The 23,364-nt window shown below is 44.4% G+C and overlaps 1 protein-coding gene and 1 pseudogene across 1 annotated transcript; both read left to right on the top strand.

Moving 5' to 3' along the window:
* The first annotated feature begins 1,148 nt into the window (after window positions 1-1,148).
* LOC101823123 lies at window positions 1,149-8,592 on the top strand (annotated as a pseudogene).
* A 6,716-nt stretch (window positions 8,593-15,308) lies between these two features.
* Window positions 15,309-17,405, top strand: LOC101833265 (mast/stem cell growth factor receptor Kit-like). Its single transcript, XM_040747761.1, is given in 3 exon segments — window positions 15,309-16,541; window positions 16,543-16,864; window positions 16,867-17,405. Coding segments are annotated over 3 exon segments (1,893 nt in total). The 5' UTR covers window positions 15,309-15,402; the 3' UTR covers window positions 17,299-17,405.
* The last annotated feature ends 5,959 nt before the right edge of the window (window positions 17,406-23,364 follow it).

Here is a 23,364-nt window from a genome sequence, read left to right as displayed (position 1 = left end):
TCTTCTCAATTCTGAAATTCATCTGATGGGCCTAACCTGCATTGTCCTCTGGATGAGAGGGGACATGACTGCTTCAACCCTGATAGTAAGAGAAGCTTAGGGACAATCCTGAACTAGGAGCACTCTTCTTGAAAGCTTAGCCTCACAATACAATCTCCCATGCCTACCCCATGGAGCTGTCCCTACATTTTCCAGGAACATCTCTTTTGTTTGGGGGCGATCCAGTCATGCTAATACACTACACAATGCTGGAAGTACATAGAGTACATTCTCTGGAGAGCTTTCTCAGTTTTAAGGTTTGTAGCTCTGTCAAAGGACCCAGAGAGCAGCTAACAGGCCCCTGTGATTCCTGTTCCATGTGGAATCCATCGCCCTCTTGTGGTCTTTGTGGAAACTGCATTCTGTGCAGCATAGACAGCAGCCAAAATACCCATACCCCTGAGTATAAGCAAATGAATCTGAAAAAATGATGTGTGAAATATGTAGTTGAAGCAGCAGCACCTTATAGGACACCATGTCCCAATGTGCTTTAGAGGGTTATGTTCTCTGCGTTGCCTTTAGCACGGGTGCTAGCATTCAAGGTAAAGAGGATCAGATAGCTGTGGGTTTCCCGATTTCTTTATACTCTCACAATGAAAGTTCTCATTTCCTGAGATGCGTTAGAATACACAGGCGTGCTCTCTCCCTGTGCCCCCTCCTCTCGCTCTCCTCTCTCGCTCTCCCTTCTCTGCCCCTCTTCTCTGCTTTCTCTCTCTCTCCACTTTAATAAGTACCATGTGGTTAATGAAAACAATAAAAAACCATCAGAAAAAGAATACACAGATGCATTTCTCAATAACAGTATATGCATGATCATGCCATGGACATGTATGTATGTAGACTGCATTTGTTTGGAGTAGCTAACATGTGATATGAGGTGTCGAATATGGATCTTTTTGCATCATAGGGTAGACATCCATGGAGTAGGCCATGCCATCCACGCCCAAGTCACCTTCTCTCTCTGACTGGGAACTTACAGTGTCGCCATGGAGAAGTTGCAGAGCTCCACTCTAACTGATGCATTTTGCAGTTACAGGACTCTGACCACTCACCTGACTAAAACTCCCGTTTAATAATGAAGAGTTTGGCTCTGTCATAGTCTAGATTGATTCCTGTGCCTGCAGGAAGATTTCCAGTTCTTGAACCACCCCTGTGTACCAGCCCCTCAGCACTGTGATGAGATCCATGTCCGTGGCGATGGCTCTCATGAGACAGGTTGAGGCTCAGACCCGTTCCTAACCTGAACCTACTCCCTGCCCAACTCCACCCTGCAATCTCACCTTGAGGACTGTCGTGGGGTCTTCTCCTCTCCTGGATATTCACGCCTGGCCTCAGTCTCCCTCCCACAGTCCTGCCTGTGGCTGCTGGAACCCATGATGGCGGGAGGGGAGGCTGACTGTGCTTCACAAGCCTGGACTTAGGCTACGGAGATACAGTGCATGTATATGATGGTGCTGTGTCCCCTGAGACCCCGTGAATGCTGCATAGTCTCACCCACGTCAGCCATGGCAAGGATGTCACTGTGGAGTCCTGTCTGGTCAGGCTGTGTGTCCTATCGCACAGTAGCTTAGGGCTGTGGCCTGGGCTTAAATGCTACCTACCATGTTTGGGGACACTGTTTACCAAGACTCTGTGGCCTGGGTTTAGGTCTGGGGACTAGGGAAAATCTAGGTGACCGGTATTAGAGTGAGGCTCAGTGCCTTGATGGCTCGTGGGACTGTGCCAATGTCACAGATGAGGAGGGTTGCCCTGGCTCCCCACCTGGGCATTTCCCATGGGCACCTCTTGGCTCCCCTGTTGCCACAGCCTGGTACCTACCCGCCGACCGTTACAACGACCAGACATTCTGTGCGGATGGAGCAGATGAAGGGCGCTGCCGTCATTACCAGCTGGTAACATCCAATGCCGGCACGAGAAGCATGTGAATGACACATGGGTGAGTGACGGACAGCCAGGCTGTGCTGATGGCACTGGTGAGTGGGACTCCTCCTAAGCACTGCTCTGAAAGCTCATCACAGCAGCAGTCATTGGCAGCCTAGTGTGGGGGCTGTTGCTGGCCATCGCTCTGGGCTGCACCTGCAACCTCTATGCCATCTGCACTAAGGAAAAGTACGAACATTCACCTTCAAGTTCGAAAGCCAGTAAAACAACAAGAGGAAATGGAAAGAACTACATGTCCAGTCCTAGGGTAAAGGCACAACACAGATCACTATAGAGCTGTTCTTAGCTGGAAAGTTTAAGTCCTGTACCTTATTCCACATCCTCTCCAATGTAATCTGTCAGTAGTGTTATTGACCTTAGCCATTGTGACGAGCAAAGCAGTGTCTTGTAGATGTTTTGATTTGCATTTCCCTCATGGCAAAGATGTTGAACAATTCTTCAAGTGGAGATTCTCTTGTTGAGAATTCTCTGTTTAGATCTGTACCATATATATGTATATATGTATATATAATATTGGAGTTCATCTCTCTGTCAGATGTGGGGTTTGTGAAGATCTTTTCTTATTCTGTATGCTGTCATTTTGTCTTATTGGCAGTGTCCTTTGCCTTATAGAAGCTTGCGAGGTCCTATTTATTAATTGTTGTGCTACTGTTTTTCTGTTCAGGAAGTTGTCTCCAGTGCCAAGGCATTCAAGGCTACATCTCATTTCTCTTCTATCTGGTTCAGTGTAACTGGATTTATTTTGAGGTCTTGAATCCACTTGGAACGAGTATAGAGTAGGATGATAGATATTGGTCTCCTTGTATTCTTCTGCGTGCTGATATCCAGGTATTCCAGCACCATTTGTTTAAGATGCTTTCTTTTCTCCAATGTATAATATGACTTCTATGTCAAAAATAAGGTGTTCATAGGTGTGTGGATTCATATCAGGGGCTATAATTCAATTTCCTTGATCAACCTATCTGTTTTTCTGCCAATAACATGCCATTTTATATTATTATTACTATAGCTCTATAGTAGAGCCTAAAGTCAGGGATGGTGATACCCATGGAATTTATGTTATTGTACAGGACTGTTTTTGCTATCCTGGGTATTTTTATTTTTGCTATCCTTGAGTATTGTTCTTTCGAGGTCTGTGAAGAATTTTGTTGGAATTTTGAGGGGATTGCTTTGAATCTGTAGATTAATTTTAATGAGAATACCATATTTACATTTAAACATCTAATGGGATGACCATGTCATTTATTTCTTTCGATTTATTTATATGGTAGATTATATTGACAGATTTTCCTATGTTTAACCATCCCTGCATCTCTTGGATGAGGTCTACTTAATTATTTTCGAGAATTGTTTGGATTTGTTCTTGCATTCAGTTTGCCAGCATTTTATTGTGTATTTTTGCATCAATGTTCCTGAGGGATATCGGTCTGTAGTTCTCTTTCTTTGTTGCATCTTTGTGTGATTTGGGTATCAGGGTAACTGTAACTTAGAAAAGAACTTTCTGTTTCTATTTTGTGGAAGAATTTGAGTAATAGTGGTTTTAGCTGTTATTTGAATTTCTGGTAGAATCCTGTAATGCTATTGCCTGACTCCTGACTCTGGCATTTTTTATTTTTTGCTTAGGAGACTTTAATGACTGCTTCTATATAGATTTCTTTTACTATTTAACTGGTCTTAATTTGATTTTGGTATGTGCCAGCTAACAAAAAATGTGGGTTTGTTGTATATTTTGTAATTTCGAGGAATAAGGATTTTGTAGTATGATTCTCTGATTTCCTCGGTGTCTATTGTTATGTCCACTTTTCATTTCTGATTTTTTAAAATTTGTTATTCTGCCTCTGCCCTTTAGAAAGTTGGGGCAGGATTTGTCTATCTTGTTTATTTTTCATTGATCCTTTGTGGTGCTCTTTTTCTCTCTACTTCATTGATTTCAGCCCTGAGTTTGATTATGTCCTGCCATCTACTCTTCCTTGGTGAGTTTGCTTCTTTTTGTTCTCGACCTTTCAAATGTGCTGCAAGTCACTAGTATGAGAGTTCTACACATTCTTTATGCAGGCTCTTAGTGCTATGAACATTCTTCTTAACACCACTTTCTTAGTGTCCCTTAGGTTTGTCTATGTTGTACATTCATTTTTTTGTTGAATTTTTGGAACTCTTTAATTTCTTTCTTTGTTTTTTCCTTGACACAGTGGTAATTCAATTGAGAGTTGTCAAGTTTCTACGAGTGTTCAGGCTTTACTTGGTTTTGTGTTGTGTTTAAACTCTAAATTTAACCCATGGCAATCAAATAAGATACAAGGGGTTATTCCAAAATTTCTATCTGTTGAAATTCACCATGTGACCCAGTATGTGGTTAATTTTATAGAAGGTTCCAGGAGGTGATGAGAAGTCAGTTTTAAATCATTTTGTGTTTGGGTGAAATGTTCTGTTGATGTCTATTAAGTTTATTTCAGTCATAGCATTTGTTAGTTCTCTTTTTCTCTGTTACATTTCTGTCTGGTATTTTTGCTCGTTGGTAAGAGTGAGTTGCTGAAGTCTCCCAGAATTGATGTGTGAGTTTAATGTGTGATTTAAGCTTAAGTAATGCTTCTTTTACAAATGTGGGTGCCCTTTATTTGGGATATTGATTTTCAGAATTAAGACTCATCTGTATGGGTTTTTTCACTGATAAATATGGAATTTCCTTCTCCGTCTCCTTTGGTTAATTTTAGTTTTAATTCTATTTTGTTAGATTTTAGGTTATCTATAATAGCTTGCTTCTTAGCTCCTTTAGATTGGAAAATCTTTTTCTAACACTTTAATGTGGAATGATTTCTGTCAGTTAAGTTGAGGTGTGTTTCTTGTATCCAGCAGGAAGCTGGATCCTGTTTTCACATACATTTGGTTATTTACTCTTCTTTATTGACAAATGGAGTTCACTGATATTAAGAGACATTAATAACCAGTGATTGTTAATTCTTGTTTTGTTTTTGTTTTTGTTTTGTGAGTATGGTGGTAATATGTGTGAAAGTCTCTGTGTGTGTGTCTGTTTGTAGACAGAAGTTTCTGATTCACCTGGGATTCCTGTGTAATGCTGCATTTATATATAAGTATTGATTAAATCTTGTTGTGTAAAGAAATATCTTGTCAAAAGGGAGGTACTCTAGAATGAATTGGTACAGTAGATCATTTCATGAACATAACTCCATTAGCACAGACACTGAGATGGACAATTAATAAATGGGAAGCTTCTGCAAAGGACACAGTCAACAAGACAAAACAGCAGGCCACAGAATGGGAAAAGATCTTCACCAACCCCACATCTGACAGAGGGCTGGTTTCCAAAACACACAAGGAACTCAAGCAGCTAGTCACCAAAACACCAAACAATCCAATTACAAAGTGGGGTACAGAACCAAATAGAAAATTCTATTTTTTCTTTCCATTTTTAAATTTAAATGAAAAACAAGCTTCTTTTATCCCAGTTCCCACTCTCTCCCTTCCTCCCCTGGCCCCACTGGCTCCCTATCCTTATCCCCTTTCTGCTCCCCTGGGAGGGTGAGACCTTCCATAGGGGATCTTCAAAGTCTGTCATACCATTTGAACAGGGCCTAGACCCTCCCCCATGTATCTATGCTGAGACAGTGTCCCTCTATGTGAAATGGGCTCCCAAAGTCCATTCCTGTAGTAGGGATAAATACTGATCCACTACCAGAGGCTCCATAGAGTAACCAGACCAATAAACTGACATCTATGTTCAGGGGTCTGGAACAGTCCTATGCTGGTTTCCCAGCTATCAGCCTGTGTCCATGAGCAGCCACTTGTTCAGGACAGCTGTTTCTGTGGGTTTCTCCAGCCTGACCTTGACCCTTTTCTTTATCACTCTTCCCTCTCTGCAACTGGATTCCAGATTTCAGCTCGGTGTTTAGCTGTGGGTGTTTGCTGCTGCTTCCATCAGCTACTAACTGAAGGCTCTGGAATGGCATACAAGGTAGTCATCAATCTCATTATCAGAGAAGGGCATTTAAGGGAGCCTCTGGACTATTGTTTAGATTATTAGTTGGGGTCAACCTTGTAGATCTCTGGACCTTTCCCTAATGCCAGATTACTTAAGAAAGTGCTCAACATCATTTGTCATCAAGGAAATGCAAATCAAAACAACTTGGATCTACCATCTTACACTGGCCAGAATGACTAAATCAAAAACACCAATGATGGTCTGTGCTGGTTGTGAAGAAAGGGAACACTCCTCCATTACTGGTGGGAGTGAAACTTCTGTGGCCACTTTAAAAATCAGTATAGTGTTTTCTTAGGAAAATGGGAGTCAGTCTACCTCAAGATCCAGGAAGTCCACTCTTGTGTATATACCCAAAGGATACACATTCATACAACAAAGACATTTCATCTATTGATTCATTTACAAATGTGTAAACCACTGCCGTTTAGTGAACTATACTTACACATATATTTAATATTTAAATTTTAATTTGTGATATTTTGGTTTATATATTTATCATTTCTATATTTTCCTCTTACATACTTAGTAGGGGGAAACCTACAAAGCATTTACTGTACAATGATTACACACAGTTTTTAGTGAACTGATTCCCCCAAATACATCATAACTGACACTGACTTATGCTGTTACATTAAAAACCTACTTCTGTTAAAGTAGTGCAGAGTCCACTTGTGGTGTTCCGACTGTACCTACATGCAAACTAAGGGACTGCTCATTCATCCATTATCCTGGAAAACCTTGGAGTCATTCTTGTCTTTTTACATTGAAAAATAATGGCACCAGTTTAAGGCTGTCATTATACAAGGCATTTGTAATGCAGACAATTTCAGCACTAAATTATGGCCTCATCACTTTAGAGATATATGCATATATATAGATGCATGTGTTTTGTCATATATGTGCTTACTTATGAAATACCTTTAACAATGACGAGTCCTTCTTTATTGAGACAGTACTGTGCTGTCTCACTTTGCATCCATCCAATATCGTTCGCCACTGCTGTGTTTCTGCATGACCACCTTGCCCTCTAGAACAAATGGACACAAAACTACTGTAACTTGATGGTTTCCAGTATGTGTAGAGGAAGAATATCTGCAAGGAAAGGCTTTGGAGAAAACTAAAAGAGTGTGGTACAGAAAGGTGAGAAGGAGGCCACGTGGCTAATCAAGGTGGCTGAGAGGCAGGATGGGCTGGCTGGAAGTTTGTGTCCTTTCTCTGCTCTGGGTGAATGGTGACTGCACACTCAATGGTCAGGTGGCTCACTGTGTGCTCTCTGTACCCTGATTTTGTCCTCATCAGCACTGTCTATTACCGTTTTCTTTCTACCATTGTATAACCTTGGCTCAGTTAACCTTGGCCTTGGAGCTTGGCCTGGATTTGTTCCTTGAGAGATTCTGACCTGCAGTGTGATCCCAGCTGCATCTCAGTCCAGCAGAAGTCCCAGAGCCGGGCTGCGGTGTGAGAATGGGGGTCTCAGTGCTCCCCTCTCAGGCTCACCATGGGCTAAAGCACTCACCATGCGCTGTGTCTGGAGCACTCAGTAACTGCTCTTCTTCAAAGTTGTTCACTGTGAGTTTAAATCAGCCCCATGTAGGGCTGGGAGAAATGAAGACCCTCAGACATTGCTGGGGATCTAATGATATAGGGTAGTGAGAAGCCACACCCAGTTCTTCAGAGAGTTAAACTGCAGTCCCCAGGTGACCCAGTGATTCCAGAACATGAGGTAATGTCCACAGAGAAGCTAGGGGACATCAGGGTCATAGCAGCATTCTTCAGATTAGCCTCGAAGTAGAAATTATCCAGATGTCCATCCTTTGATGAATGAAAAACTACAATGTGGTTGAGCTCTTACATGGAACATTGTTCACCTTGAAATAATACATGCAATCATTTGGCCATGTCTTAGCCATCCTTTTGTTACTCAGACAAATCCCCGACACAATCACCTTACAGGGAGGAATTGCTTATTTTGACTCCTGGTTGTGGAGGTTTTCTAATGTCCTGAGCTCATTGCTTTGGGTCGAATATTTGGCAGCCTGTGGAAAAGGGAGATCTGTCTGGAGGAAGTTGGTCACCTTGGAGGAAACTGGGAAGCAGTGAACAAGACCAGTGAGCTGCTCTACCTCCATCCAGTGCTCCTGTGCTGGGAAACATTCCTACTCTACACAGCCTGCGGAACTTCCTCTCAGGGGTGGCTAATGTTCCAGGACCCCAGAGGCCCACCTGTGTCTGCATTAGGTTAACAGGACAGGCACTTCAGTGACTGAGCTGCCTATCTGTCAGGCCCACTGTGTGTTCTCTCATCCAACTAAAGTTAACCTTCGTCTCAACAACATCCTTGGTGATTGCTCCTTATATTAACCGGGAATCTAAACTTTTCCCGCATTACAGTGTACTTGTATGTGTGCATACATGCACTTGTGTGTGTTCACGAGTTTGTGCGTCTGCATGTGAGTGAGCAACCCTCCACAGAGAACACAACCTTTAATGAACAGGGGCAAGAAAGCCTGGGTGAGACCCTGGAGAACCTGCTGGAGCAGAAGGCGCTGGTCACGCAGCCGAGGGACCTGGCAGAGAAGCTGCAGCCTCACTTCTGTGTCCCTGAGATGAGGTAGGAGCGCAATCTGGGAGAAGTGGTTAGAACCGTGAGGGTCACCAGGACTGGATCTCTTCCTTTTGGGGGATTCTTGCTGTCTGGATGGCTCTCAGCCACGGCCAGATAAGATCACCTCAGTGTATTGTGCTGGCCCAGTTAACAAGAACTTCTCCAGAAACACTGTTTGATCCTTAGTGTTTCTGGGCATTGTTTACTGATTTTTTGCTTTCTGAGCTTTCTGGTATTTTCCCGGTCCCCTGGCCCCTGTGTGTCCCTCAAATCTCCCAATGTAGTCCTAAATCTGGCAGGAGGAGGTTAGCTGTGGAGAACGTGTGTGCTCCTGCCACTTTATCTTCCTTCCAGAACACCACCCTTAGAGAGGAGTTCCTACCTTTGTGCAGATCTGCATGCAGCTCAGACCTGCTGATCACAGACTCTCGGCAGTGTGCACCCGTTTCCTGTGAAAAGAGTTTTCTGGTTATAAGAAGATTTATGGGTTGAGGAGTCGATCAAGGCAGTTTTCTGTATTGTAGGAATAAGTAGAACCTTCACTGCTTTTATTTTGTAGGTTTCCCCAGAGGGTCTACATTCAGATTCCCATGTTGCTCACATTCACCTGTTACCTAATCAAGGCCATGGTTATCTCTCCTTAACTGCTACTCACACATTGCTACACTGTTATTTTTCCCCAAATTAGTGGATCCACATGACTGTAGAAATGTGATATATTCTCTTGTCTAGCAACTGTAGTTCTCACTCATCTTCTAGCAAATTTGAGAAAATGAGATGAAAATCCACGTCCAGATGAACTCTGACCTTTCTCCCTTGGGGAATGGGGGAATGACCTCAGCTGAGAGGTCATGCTGCATTTTCCAGCTGAATAGAGCTGGTTCAGGCTCAATAGCTGACATAGCAGGCCCCCACCAGGCCTGGTCCCTAACTGCCTTCCTCCCTCTGGGTCAGACAGTCTCCAAACTGAGCTGGAACAGGCCACGGCCCAGGGTGAGAGCCTCCTGCAGACAGAGCCGCTGCAGCAGGAGCACTGAGTCTCACAGGCAAGGGAGCCACCATTGCCTCCCAGCCCCAGCAGCCAAGGCGTTGGTGGTGGTGGGCTCTTGACCGCGCCCTCTTCCGTGTGAAGAGGCCCTGATTCTGTCCGTTCTGTGGTCCAGACAGACTGCCTGTGGGTCTGACTGTCTTTCCTTGTCACACAGCAGCCCTTGAGAGAACTAAGGAAGCCTAAGAAGCCACAGACACCTTGGACCCATGAAGTACTCCACCCTTGGATCAAGGCCGCCTCAGAAGAGGACACTTTTTATAGCTGTGAACTCACCAGTGAGGCAAATACCAGCTGATCCAGTCACAATCAGATCCATGGGTCTTCCTGAAGGAGAGGAAACATCAAAAATGAGTTGAGATACACAAAGCCTGAGACAAGAGTTACTGGGAAGCCTGACATTCGACAGAGTGCGGCCCTGGGAGGGAACAGCATGGAGGGCACCCATGTTGATGAGCAAGACTTTTCTGTCAGCTCAACGACGATGGCGTTGGCAGTTGTCCGCATCCTCGGCCCTCCCTGTGTGGTAGGAAATCTGTCATGGAAGACCGTGTTGATGTCAAGCAGCTCCAGAAGGACCACACCCCAAACCATCCTATTTCACTCTCCAGTGTTGAAGCGCCATGTCAGGCACAAGCGTTACTGAAGAAAATGCACTCCAGAGATAGTGGCCGTCCCTCACCCCTCCTGTGAGTCATGTGATCCTCCATATGTAAAATGAGTGGGCATTCTTCAGTTTCCCAGCCTGGACTGAAGTGACTGGTCCTGAGGGAGGATTTATAGAAGACATCTGTGTCATCTTTGATGGTCTTGGGCACTCAGATGCTGCCCCCGGATTTCTTGGGTCTCTCGTAAGCACACAAGTGCATGTTGGCTGAGACAGGCCAATGGTGGACAAGATATCACAGGGTCGGCAGTGAGTGATAATTTATCAAATCTTCCCATAGGGCCACAAACAATGTTCTAGGAACTTGTTTCACACTTAGCCTCGATGAGGGCTTGGCCTACAAAGCCCCAAGGAGGCATGGTTATCCTGGCTTTCAAAAGCTGTCTGCGTCTGGTGACTGCCTTTCTACCATGTTTCCGAGGCCAGCCACAGGTTGTAAGTCTGTTCTGAAAATCTGCAGCAAGAGAATGTGGCTTAGCTTAATTCTTTGTTTGGGTTTTTGTTGGGTATTATTTGTTTTGGGTGTTTTGGTTTTATTTGTTATTGTTTGAAATTTTGTTCTTTCTTTAGTTCTTGTTGCATTGGCATTTTGTTAAGGGTTCTCACTGTTTATAGTGACTGTATTTTTCTTAATAAAAGAGGGATTTCCAACTCTTCTCTCTTAGAACCAATTTCTTTGGTCAGGTATGGTGTCTCACTGCAGTAACCCCAGACCTCCTCTAACACCACAACCCTTGTGTGCCTAGATTCGGCTACATAGCTCCCTGCCAGCTAAGGTTACACAGGGGAATCGTGGCTTGGATGTGGGCGGTCTTGTCAACTCCTTGAATAGATTGTATCCACACTGTATCCTTGTTGCCATGTATTTACCTATTTTGTGTACACATTTCATCAAATAATCATCTGGACCAAGTTAATGAGAAACACAATAGTATCACTCTAATGCCTCTCAGGAAATGAAACAAGAGAGTATGAAATAAATCCGTGGTCTGATTGCCACTATGAGTCATGATGATGTCCCTCACTGGGGTGTTGCCAAGGGCCATGTCTTGGTCCATGGACTTGACACAGCTGTGGGATTCTCTGTCGCCGTCCTTGACTCCTGTAACCACTGAGGGCCTTGCAGCCACCTGCAATCTGGGCCACCAGCTGTGACCATTTTGGTGTCAAATGGCTATGTCTACATTGGGCATGTGTATCTCACAGGCCTGTGCTATCACCCAGGACCATAGTGACATCTGGGCTGGGACTATTGTGAGGGCTATATCTGGGTCTATGGCCCTGGGGCATCCAGGGTCTGTGTAGATGTCCCAAGCTCCTGCTGCCCTCAAGGATAGTGTGGGTGACTGGAGTCTGGGCCACCACTTGGGGCCATGCTGCTGCTGGGTCCATGCCTATCTGAGTGACCCCCATATCCAACCAGGGCCATGGTGACATCCAGGCCCATGCTGCAGCCAAGGACCATATTAGTGTACAAGGGCTGTGCTTCTTTAAGGGCCATACAGATCTGAGTGTCTTTGCTGCCACCAGAGAGGCCCTGGTGACCTCCAGGGGCCTAGGCTACTGCCAAGGGCTATATCTGGATCCATTGATCTGTCAGAGCCTTGGTCTATGCTGATGTTGGTGGCTCCTGTTTCTACTGAAGACAAGCTAGGGATGCAAAGAGTTAACACCTCACTTTGCTGGCTGTGGCCCTAGGGAGAACTGACCCAGGTGCTCACCAACTATAGCACTGGGGAGAGTGAGTCCTGCACCTGGACTGAGCAGCACAGTGGAATTGACGGGGGGGGGGTTGGGGAGCACTGGTGGCCCTGCCTTGAGGGTGTGAGAGCAGAGGAGCCCACTTCTTCCTTGTATTGGCAAGGGTGAGGGAAAGACGCCTGCCCCACCTGAGCACAGCCCGCCTGCAGGTGGCGGGGGAGCTGGCATCTGGGTCATGGGAATGGGATAGCTGGACCAGCCTCTCACCAGCTGCAGCAATTGGGAGAGTAGGCCCTCCGCCTTACCGGGGTCAAACAGTAGAGCTGGCCCTTTGTGGTCTTAACGTGTGTGGGCCGGATGGGAGCAGGAGAACCGGCCTCTTTCCTTTTCCTCCCGTATGGGGTGAACTGGCCGGAGCCGCGCTGAAGAGCTTGCCTGGGTGTTCAGATGAGGAAAGGTGTGGGCGACCAAACGGGCACAACCCAGGCCCTCCGTGACACAGGCAACAACAGGACACCGAGAAGAGAGTAAGCGAAGGTCATCTGTAGTGTGGAGGAGCCAGAGGCCTGCGGCACTTAGAAGAAAAGACGTAGGGACGGAAGGGTACGCTGTGCGACAGCCCCATCGCCTAGACTTTCATTCGCTTTTAATTTGGGGTTTGGAGTGCTGCTTTCACTTTTTTGTTTGGGGAGGTTTAAAGAGCCAAGCGCAGACACCAGGGAATGCGTAGGAGGAGCAGTCGGATTGGGAGCATGATGTGAAACCAGCGGAGAGTCTATACAAATGCTTAAAAAGAGATTAGGTGAACCAAAGCTATCTGTGTCTGTTTCCTTTAAATTTAACATCTGGAATAACCACAAGCAGAGTGAATTCTGAGATTTTGTGGCATCGCTTTTAGTGCTGTCGGCCTTAACACTGCAATTTTTTAAACGATGTATTACTTTTTCTTACATGTATGTGTGTTTTGCCTGCTGAGGGCTATACTCTACTTGCATGTAATTCCACAAGCGGCCAGAAGAGGGAATCAGATTCCACCTGAAACTGGAGGCTTTCCGCTTCTCCGTTGGCCTTTTAGGAGAAAGACATACTCAAAGGGAGGAGCCGTCTCCCCAGCCCTGAACTTGACTTCTGTCCTTCTCTCCACGTGTGCTCTATCAGATGTAGCGGATCACCCCCAAGCAGAGAGAAATGGCAGGAGACCAGCAGGGACAAATGCATGATGTAGGCATGCTAATTGCCTTACAATGCCAGACACCCACACAAGCAATCCATGGTTTCAAGACCCTGCCCCACTAAAATCAAACACACCAATGACAGTTTATACTGGAGAGGATGTGGAGAAAGGGGAACACTCCTCCACTGCTGGCGGGAGTGCTGATTTGTGCAACCACTTTGGAAATCAGTATGGAGATTCCTCAGGAAAATGGGAATCTACTACAAGATCCAGCAATTCCACTCTTATTCATATACCCAAAAGATGCACATTCATACAACAAGGACATCTGCTATGTTCACAGCACCATTATTTGTAATAGCCAGAACCTGGGAGCAACCTAGATGCCCCTTAACTGAAGAATGGATGGACAAAATGTGGTACATTTACACAATGGAGTACTACTCAGCAGGAAAAAAATGGAATCTTGAAATTCGCACAGAAGAAACCATCCTGAGTGACATAACCCAGTCACAAAAAGAGAAACATGGTATGTACTCACTCATATATGGATTTTAGACATAGAGCAAAGGATTTCCAGCTTATAATCCACACCACCAGAGAAGCTAGGGAACAAGGAGGACCCTATGAAAGACATACATGGTCCCCCCAGAGAAGGGGAAAGGGACAAGATCTCCTGAGCAAATTGGGGGCATGGGGCGGGGGAGGGAAGAGGGAGTTAGGAGAAAGAGATGAGGAGGGGAGAGGAGATATGAGGGAGCAGGAAGATTGAGACAGGAGAAGATTAGAGGAGAGCAAGAAAAGAGATGCCATAGTAGAGGCTTAAAGAGAAATCTGGCACTAGGGAAATGTCCAGAGATCTAAGGATGACCAACTAACAATCTAAGCAATAGTGGAGAGGTTACCCTAAATGCCCTTCCCTGATAATGAGATTGATGACTGCCTTATATGCCATCCTAGAGCCTCATCCAGTAGCTGATGGAAGCAGAGGCAGACACCCACAGCTAAACAGTGACCAAACTCCTGGAATCCAGTTGCAGAGATGGAGGAGTGATGAGCAAGGGGGTCAAGACTAGGCTGGAGAAACCCACAGAAAAACCTGACCTGAACAACAGGGTAGCTCATGGACCCCAGACTGATAGCTGGGAAACCAGCATAGGACCAACTCAGACCCCCTGAATATGAGTGTCAGTTAGGAGGTGTGGGCAATCTATGGGGCCTCTGGTAGTGGATCCGTTTTTATCCCTGGTACACGAATGGACTTTGGGAGCCCATTCCACATAGAGGGATGCCCTCTCAGTGTAGACACTCAGAAGAGGGCCTAGGTCCTGCTCCAAATTATAGAACAGACTTTCAAAATCCCTCATGGTAGGCCTCACCCTCCCTTGGGAGCAGTAAGGGAATGGGATAGGGGTTCGGTGGGGGCAGGGGAGGAGCGGCGTGGGGACACCAGACCTTGAACAGAGACCCACTTCCCCTTCGGCCTGGGAGCAGGCAGCTGTGAGATAATGTTTACTGAAAACAATTCAGTGCTATAAAGCTCTTGATAGGGCTCAGATAAGGGCTGGCTCACTGAAACACCACGACTTTGACACCCCCTACCGCTATATGCTTCTTCCTGTTCCACCTGCTGTTTCTCCCCGATTCTGGGGCCAGAGATTAAACCACCAGCCAGGAGGGTGATCTCTTAGGTTTCCTTTCTTTTTTGACCTTTGTCAGGCAAGGGCCTAGACATTTAATTTGGTACCCCTAGCTTGGTACCCCCTTTTTAATACATCCTTATAAAAGTGAGGGCAGCCATCAAAGCTATCCCTGTTGTGTCTGTGCCCAAAGCAAGTCATCTTCTTAGGGAAGGAGACACGTTTTCAGTGACATGCACCATAAAAGATGTGTCTAGTTCCGTGGGCTCGATGTGGATAAAGGGGAACACTCAGGCTAAAGCACAGGTAAAATGCAGTAGCTGGCATCTGGGTGACTTCGACTATGAACGCCAGGAGACACTGACTATCGGCTCAGCGAGAGTTAAAGATTCTGGAGTGTTCATGTGTTATGCTAATAATACTTTTGGATCAGCAAATGCCACAACAACCTTGAAAGTAGTAGATAAAGGGTTCATCAACATCTTCCCTGTGAAAAACACTACAATTTTCGTAAACAATGGAGAGAATGTAGATTTGGTTGTTGAGTATGAAGCCTACCCCAAACCTGAATACCACCAGTGGATATATATATGAACAGGACCGCCACTAACAAGGGGGAAGATTATCTCAAATCCGATAACCAAAGTAACATCAGATATGTGAACGAGCTCCATCTGACCAGGTTAAAAGGCACAGAAGGAGGCACTTACACCTTTCTGGTGTCCAAGTCTGATGTCAGCGCTTCCGTGACATTTAACGTTTATGTGAACAGAAAGCCAGAGGCCCTGGCGTCTGAGAGGCTCACAAATGGCATGCTCCAGTGTGTGGCAGTGGGATTCCCGGAGCCCACAATAGACTGGTATTTCTGTACGGGAGCAGAGCAAAGGTGTACCGTTTCTGTCCCACCAGTGGATGTACAGATCCAGACCGCTTCTGTGTCTCCATTTGGAAGACTGGTGGTTCAGAGTTCCATAGACTCCAGTGTCTTCCGGCACAATGGCACAGTGGAGTGTAAGGCCTACAACGATGTGGGCAAGAGTTCTGCCTTCTTTAACTTTGCATTTAAAGAGCAAATCCAGCCCCACACGCTGTTCACACCGCTGCTCATTGGCTCCGTGGTCACAGCTGGCATAATGAGCATCATTGTGATGGTTCTTGCCTACAAATATTTACAGAAACCCATGTATGAAGTACAATGGAAGGTTGTCGAGGAGATAAATGGAAACAATTATGTTTACATAGACCCGACACAACTTCCTTATGATCACAAATGGGAGTTTCCCAGAAACAGGCTGAGTTTTGGGAAGACGTTGGGTGCCGGTGCCTTCGGGAAGGTTGTTGAAGCCACTGCATATGGTTTGATTAAGTCGGATGCTGCCATGACAGTCGCGGTGAAGATGCTCAAACCAAGTGCCCATTTAACGGAAAGAGAGGCCCTCATGTCAGAACTGAAGGTCCTGAGCTACCTGGGCAATCACATGACTATCGTGAATCTCCTTGGAGCCTGCACTGTGGGAGGGCCCACCCTGGTCATTACAGAATATTGTTGCTATGGTGATCTCTTAAATGTTTTGAGAAGAAAACGTGATTCATTTATTTTCTCGAAGCAAGAAGATCAGACAGAAACGGCACTTTATAAGAGCCTCCTGCATTCAAAGGAGACTTCCTGCAGTGACAGTACAAATGAGTACATGGACATGAAGCCTGGAGTTTCCTATGTTGTACCAACCAACAGACAAAAGAAGGTCCACAAGAATAGACTCGTATATAGAAAGAGATGTGACTCCTGCCATCATGGAAGATGACGAGCTGGCTCTGGACCTGGAAGATTTGTTGAGCTTCTCCTACCAAGTGGCCAAGGGCATGACGTTCCTTGCCTCCAAGAATTGTATTCACAGAGACTTGGCAGCCAGGAACATCCTTCTCACTCATTGTCGGATCACAAAGATTTGTGACTTTGGTCTAGCCAGAGACATCAGGAATGATTCGAATTATGTGGTTAAAGGAAACGCCCGACTGCCCGTGAAGTGGATGGTACCAGAGAGCATTTTCAATGGATGGTACCAGAGAGCATTTTCAACTGCGTGTACACATTTGAAAGTGACGTCTGGTCCTATGGGATTTTCCTGTGGGAGCTGTTCTCTTTAGGAAGCAGCCCCTACCCAGGGATGCCAGTCGATTCCAAGTTTTACAAGATGATCAAGGAAGGCTTCCGGATGCTGAGTCCGGAACATGCCCCTACAGAAATGTATGACGTAATGAAGACTTGCTGGGATGCCGACCCCCTGAAAAGGCCGACCTTCAAGCAGGTTGTGCAGCTCATTGAGAAGCAGATCTCAGAGAGCACCAAGCATATTTACTCCAACTTAGCAAACTACAATCCCAACCCGGAGAACCCCGTGGTGGTGGACCATTCTGTGAGGGTCAATTCCGTCGGCAGCAGCGCTTCTTCAACCCAGTCCTTGCTCATGCACGAAGACGCCTAAGCACAAGTCACGGCCAGCAGGCTTCCCTGCTGTGTCTCCCCGATTCTGGGGCCGGAGATTAAACCACCAGCCAGGAGGGTGAGAAGTCTGGGAGAGCTGTGAGAACTCGGGAGGAATTATATGTAGATGGATGACAGAAGTCCTTGAAAAGGGAAGCGTTTTTTTCTTGGGGCTCTCCTCCTAAGCTGACTGGGGAAGCATAAAGTTTTCTTAAAGCAACCGACCAGTCTCTGTGTCATCTATCCCGACCACCTCGCTACATTCTCGGATGCAGGCTGCACAGCAGGTGCGACAGAGCGGAGGGGGAGGGAACTGGGATTGACATGTAAAACAAGCTTGTTCCTAATTTAAATTAAAAAAAAGATCCTGCCCCAGTGTCTCTTATTGTCAGGTTTGGAGCAGGTCTCTCACTTCTCATCCTGGATGACAAAGTAGATGAGGGCCGTCTGATGAAATACAGAGCCGAGAAGACCCTCCTGGTGGTGGAGGTGTGGTTAGCAGCCCCTCTTGATTCCCCAGCCAAACAGTGTTTAGAGGAAGCTTCATATTTGTCAGGGTGGATGGAGGCTGCAACAGCCACGTGCCTCTGATGAGTAAGGCTTATGAACTCCTAATGTTTATTCAGGCTAACAGAACTCTCTTGAAGGTGTTATTATGTCTAGCCTCATTGTCCTTCCCAACTTTATTAAGCTTTAGCCATTTTTAAATCCTTAGTTATACAAGAAACTGATATTCTCTAATGGTTCACACGGAAAGAATAAACAATAAACTTCCATTGTATGATGGTAATGGTTTATTTACTTTTTACATTTGATATTAACAATCTATATTAAACATTCAATACAAATTTTTATGACACAGCCTCCACAGGGATAAAATTTTAGAATCCTAATCATAGAAAAAGCTTCCAACTCATAAGTTGTTAAAGTCAATTTGCCCATATAAGTTAATGATCAGTCACCACATAAATGATCAAATTATGTAACATGCTCAGTTGTAGATTTTTATTTTAAGGTGTGTCGCACTGGGTTATTCTGTAGAACATTTGTGTTAATGATGCAAAGGTGTGTTGCATTCTTTTATGTTGCATTTGTTTAACTGTGAAGCTACTTTGCCTGTCTAAAACATCCCATGGTCTAATAAAGAGCTGAACAGACAATAGTGGGACAGGAGAAAGATAGGCGGGGCTGGCAGGCAGAGAGAATAAATGAGAGCGGGAATCTGGGAAGAGAGGAAGAAACGAGAAAAGAGGGTTGAAAGCAAGAGAACAAGGAGAGGAGGACTCTAGGGGCCAGCAACCCGCTACCCACAGAGCAAGAGTGAAAGTAAGATTTACAGAAGGAAAGGAAAAAGCCCAGAGACAAAATGTAGATGGGATAGTTTAGTTTCAGAAACGCTGGCTAGAAAGAATCCTAGCTAAGGCAGGGCATTCACAAGAAAGAGTAAGACTGCGTGTCTATTTATTTGGGAGCTGAGTGGAATTCCCAAAATATCCAAGATTAAAAGAGTAAGAACAACAACAATGCTCTAAGCTATGCTTGCAGTCATACTATGTACAAATGTAATAATTTACAGGGACAGCTTCCACTAGAATCTGTTCATATTTTCACATTTATGGGTAAAGCAATGACTAAACATGAGTGAGGTTCGTTCACATAGGCAGTTTACCTTCATGCTAAGAGAAACAAACTCACAAGACAGCTTTCAATGTAGCTTCTTACTATTCCTTTATTTAAAGGAACTTGCTTTGCAACAAGGTAAATACAATAGTAAATCCAAATCTATTAAAACGTGACACTTAGACAGAACTGCTGGCCCCTTTATCTCCAGACAACACAGAACAAAGACCTTGCCGAGGTGAAAAGCCAGAAGCAGCCTGAACTCAGGTTTTTGGCAGGAGGCTTGTCTAAGGGCTTGGTGCAATGAGTTGTGTGTTACTGAGACTCTAGGTGCTTTCCCTGCTGATGCCTGGTCCAGTGACACACCTGTCCATTGGGGTGTTACAGTCCTAGCAAAGGAAGTTTTTGTTTTGATTTTAACATAAAAATGGGGACATTTTCATTTTATGTCTTCCAGAGAATGGATGAGAATACATCACCCATATACTTTGCATTTGTGATTATCAAATGTTAATTTTTAAAATTTATATTATTGCACAACAGAAAAATTTAAAAAATAACAATGTGAACAAGCTTAGGATGGGTTTGTTTTGGGGGCGTTTTTTGTTTGTTTGCTTGGTTTGGTTTTTTTTGTTTTTTGTTTTTTTCTCTCAGGACATTATTTATTCTTCTATTTTTTCCTCTTTTTTATTAGTTTATTTTTTACATTCCAATCCCAGTACATGCAATCAGTACAAGTTAGAGAATTTGGTAGTGTTCTCCTAAAACCATTCATTCTCACTTATTGACTATGTAGAGATCTATGCTCAGAACTCACTATAGGCATGCATGGTGTCTCTTCTAGCTAGTCAGCTGCAGAGTGCAACCTGCGTTTATTTAGCACGGGGCGCTGACATCTCCACAAAATACCATTGTGTCATATCTAAGACTTGACTCTGTCAAATGGCTCTTTCTGCATGTCCTTTCTAGGACTCCCATTAAACTGAAAAAAGGTAATGGTCCTGCTTTTACTAGCAAAGGGTATAATGAATTTTACAGCTATGGATTATTAATCATGTTTTCTTAATTTTTTATTCAAATTAGAAACAAGCTTGTTTCACATGTCAATCCTAGCTCCATCTCCCTCCCCTCCTCCCCTGCCCCCCATGAGACCCCTCCACCCCATCCGTGGAGGAATCTCCAAAGTCTGTCATATCATCCAGGGAAGGGCCTAGACCCTTCCCATGTGTCCAGGCTGGGAGAGCATCGCTTCATGTGGCATGGGCTCTCCAAGCCCATTCATACCCATTCATACGCCAGGGATAAATACAGATCTGCTACCTGAGGCCCCGTAGATTACCAAGGCCTCCTCACTGGCACCCACTTTCAGAGGGTCTGGATCAGTTACATGCTGGTCTCTCAGGCATCAGTCTGGGGTCCGTGAGCTCCCCCTTGTCCAGATCTGCGGATTTCACCAGCCCAGTCTTGACCCCTTTGCTCATCACTCCTCCCTCTCTGCAACTGGGTTCCAGGAGTTCAGTTCAGTGTTTAGCTGTGGGTGTCTGCTTCTGCTTCCATCAGCCACTGGATGAAGGTTCTAGATTGGCATATAAGGTAGTCATCAATCTCATTATCAGGGAAGGGCATTTAAGGTAGCCTCTCCACTACTTCTTGGTTTGCCAGTTGGTGTCATCCTTGTAGATCTCTGGAAATCTCACTAGTGCCAGATCTCTCCTCAAACCTATAATGGTTCCCTCTATTATGGTATCTCTCATCCTGCTCTCCTCTATTCTTACCCCCACTCAACCTTCCTGCTCTCCCATGTCCTCCTCTCCCCTCCTCTTCACCCCTTTTCTTTCTCCCAGCTCCCTCTCCCCTCCCCACATGCTCCCAATCTGTTCAGGAGATCTTGTCCCTTTCCCATTCTCTGGGGTATCTTGCATATCTCTCCTAGGGTCCTCCCTGTATCCCAGATTCTATGGTAGTGGGATTGTATGCTGGCACTCCCCTGCTCAATGTTTAAAATCCATACATGAGTGAGTACATACCATGCTTGTCATTTTGTGACTGGGTTATCTCACTCAGAATCCATTTGCCTATAAATTTCAAGATTCCAGTGTTTTTTTTCCAGTGAGTAATACTCCATTGTGTAAATGTACCACATTTTCTCTATCCACCCTTCAGTTGAGGGGCATCTAGATTGCTTGCTGGTTCTGGCTATTACAAATAATGCTGCTATGAACATAATGGAGCAGACATCCTTGTTATCTGAATGTGCAGCTTTTAGGTAGATGCATATGAGTAGAATTGCTGGATCTTGTGGTAGACTGATTCCCATTTTACTGAGGAATATCCATACTGATTTCCAAAGTAGCTGTACAAGTTTGCACTCCCACCAGCAATGTAAGAGTGTTCCCATTTCTCCACATCCTCTCCAACATAAACTGTCATTGGTGATTTTTATTTTAGCCATTCTGACAGGAGTAAGATGGTATCTCAGAGTTGTTTTGATTTGCATTTCCCTGGTGGATAAGGATGTTGAGCACTTTCTTAAGTGTCTATCAGCCATTTTAGACTCCTCTACTGAGAATTCTCTATTTAGTTCTGCACCCTATTTTTTAGTTGGCTTATTTGGTGTTTTGGAGACTAGTTTCTTGAGTTTTTTGTAAGTTTTGGAGATCAGTGCTCTCTCAGATGTGGGGTTGGTGAATATCTTTTCCCATTCTGTGGGCTGCCTTTTTGTCTTGCTGACTGTGTCCTTTGCCTTACAGAAACTTCTCAGTTTCAGGAGGTCCATTAATTAATTGTCAATCTCAGTCTCTGTGCTATTGGTGTTATGCTCAGGAAGCAGTCTCCTGTACCAATTTGTTCAAGTGTATTTCCCACTTTCTCTTCTAAGAGGTACAGTGTGGCTGGATTTATGTTGAGTTCTTTGATCCATTTGGACTTAAGTTTTGTGCATGGTGATGGATATGGATCTATCTGCAGTCTTCTACATGCCAGCATCCACTTATGCCAGCACCATTTGTTGAAGATGCTTTCTTTTTCCCATTGTATAGTTTTAGCTTCTTTGTCAAAGATCAGGTGTTAATAGGTGTGTGGGTTAATATCAGGGTCTTCAATTCTATTCCATTGGTCTACCTGTCTAATTTTGTGCCAATACCGAGCTGTTTTCATTAATGTAGCTCTATATAGAGCTTGAAGTCAGGGATGGTGATGCCTCCTGAAGTTCCTTTATTGTACAGGGTTGTTTTGGCTATCCTGGGTCTTTTGTTTTTCCACATGAAGTTGAGAATTGTTCTTTCAAGGTCTGTGAAGAATTGTGCTATGATATTGATGGAGATTGCATTTAATCTGTACATTGCTTTTGGTAAGATTGCCATTTTTACTACATTGATCCTACCTATCCAAGAGCATGGGAGATCTTTCCAATTTCTGGTATCTTCTTTAGTTTTTTAAATGTCTCAAAGTTCTTGTCACACAGGTCTTTTACCTGTTTGGCTAGAGCTACCTCAAGAGATTTTATGTTGTTTGTGTCTATTGTAAAGAGTAATGTTTCCCTGATTTCTTTCTTAGCACATTTATTGTCTATATATAGAAGGGCTACTGATTTTTTTAGTTAATCTTGTATCCTGCCACTTTGCTGAAGGTGTTTTTCAGCTGTAGGAGTTCCCAGGTACAATTCTTTGGGTCACTTTGTAGACTACCATACCATCTGCAAATAGTGAAAGTTTTACTTCTTCTTTTCCAATTTGTATCCCCTTGATTTCTATTAGCTGTCTTATTGCTCTAGCCTAAACTTCAAGTACAATATTGAAGAGTTATGGAGAGAGTGGAAAACCTTGTCTTGTTCCTGATTTTAGAGGAATCACATTGAGTTTCTCTCCATTTAGATTGATGTTGGCTGTTGGTTTGCTGTATATTGCCTGGTATGTTCCTATTATCCCTGACCTCTCCAAGACCTTTATAATGAAGGGGTGTTGAATTTTGTGAAAGGCTTTTTCAATGTCTAATGAGATGATCGTGTAGTTTTTCTGTTTCTACTTGCTTATATGGTGGACTACATTGATGGATTTTCATATGTTGAACCATCCCTGCATCCTTGGAATGAAGCCTGCTTGATCATGGTGGATGATTTTTCTGATGTGTTCTTGGATTAGATTTTTATTGAGAATTTTTGCATCAATGTTCATGGGGGATAGTAGTCTGAAGTTCTCTTTCTTAGTTGTGTCTTTGTGTGGCTTGGGTATCAAAGTTATTGAAGCCTCACTAAAAGAGTTTAGCAATGACCTTTCTGCTTCTATTGTGTGGAATACTTTGAGGAGAATCGATATTAGCTGTTCTCTGAATTTCTGGTAGAATTCTGCAATGAAGCCATCTGGCCCTTGATGCTGCAACGATAACCGGCACACTTACTGAAAGTAAAAATAAGTATTTATTGTAGAAATTACTCACAAGAGACAAACAA

This window comes from Mesocricetus auratus, unplaced genomic scaffold (assembly GCF_017639785.1).
Source record: "Mesocricetus auratus isolate SY011 unplaced genomic scaffold, BCM_Maur_2.0 Super-Scaffold_100006, whole genome shotgun sequence".
Taxonomy (NCBI): domain Eukaryota; kingdom Metazoa; phylum Chordata; class Mammalia; order Rodentia; family Cricetidae; genus Mesocricetus; species Mesocricetus auratus.
Note: the sequence above shows the minus strand (reverse complement) of the source record. Positions and strands in the feature narration are given on the sequence as shown.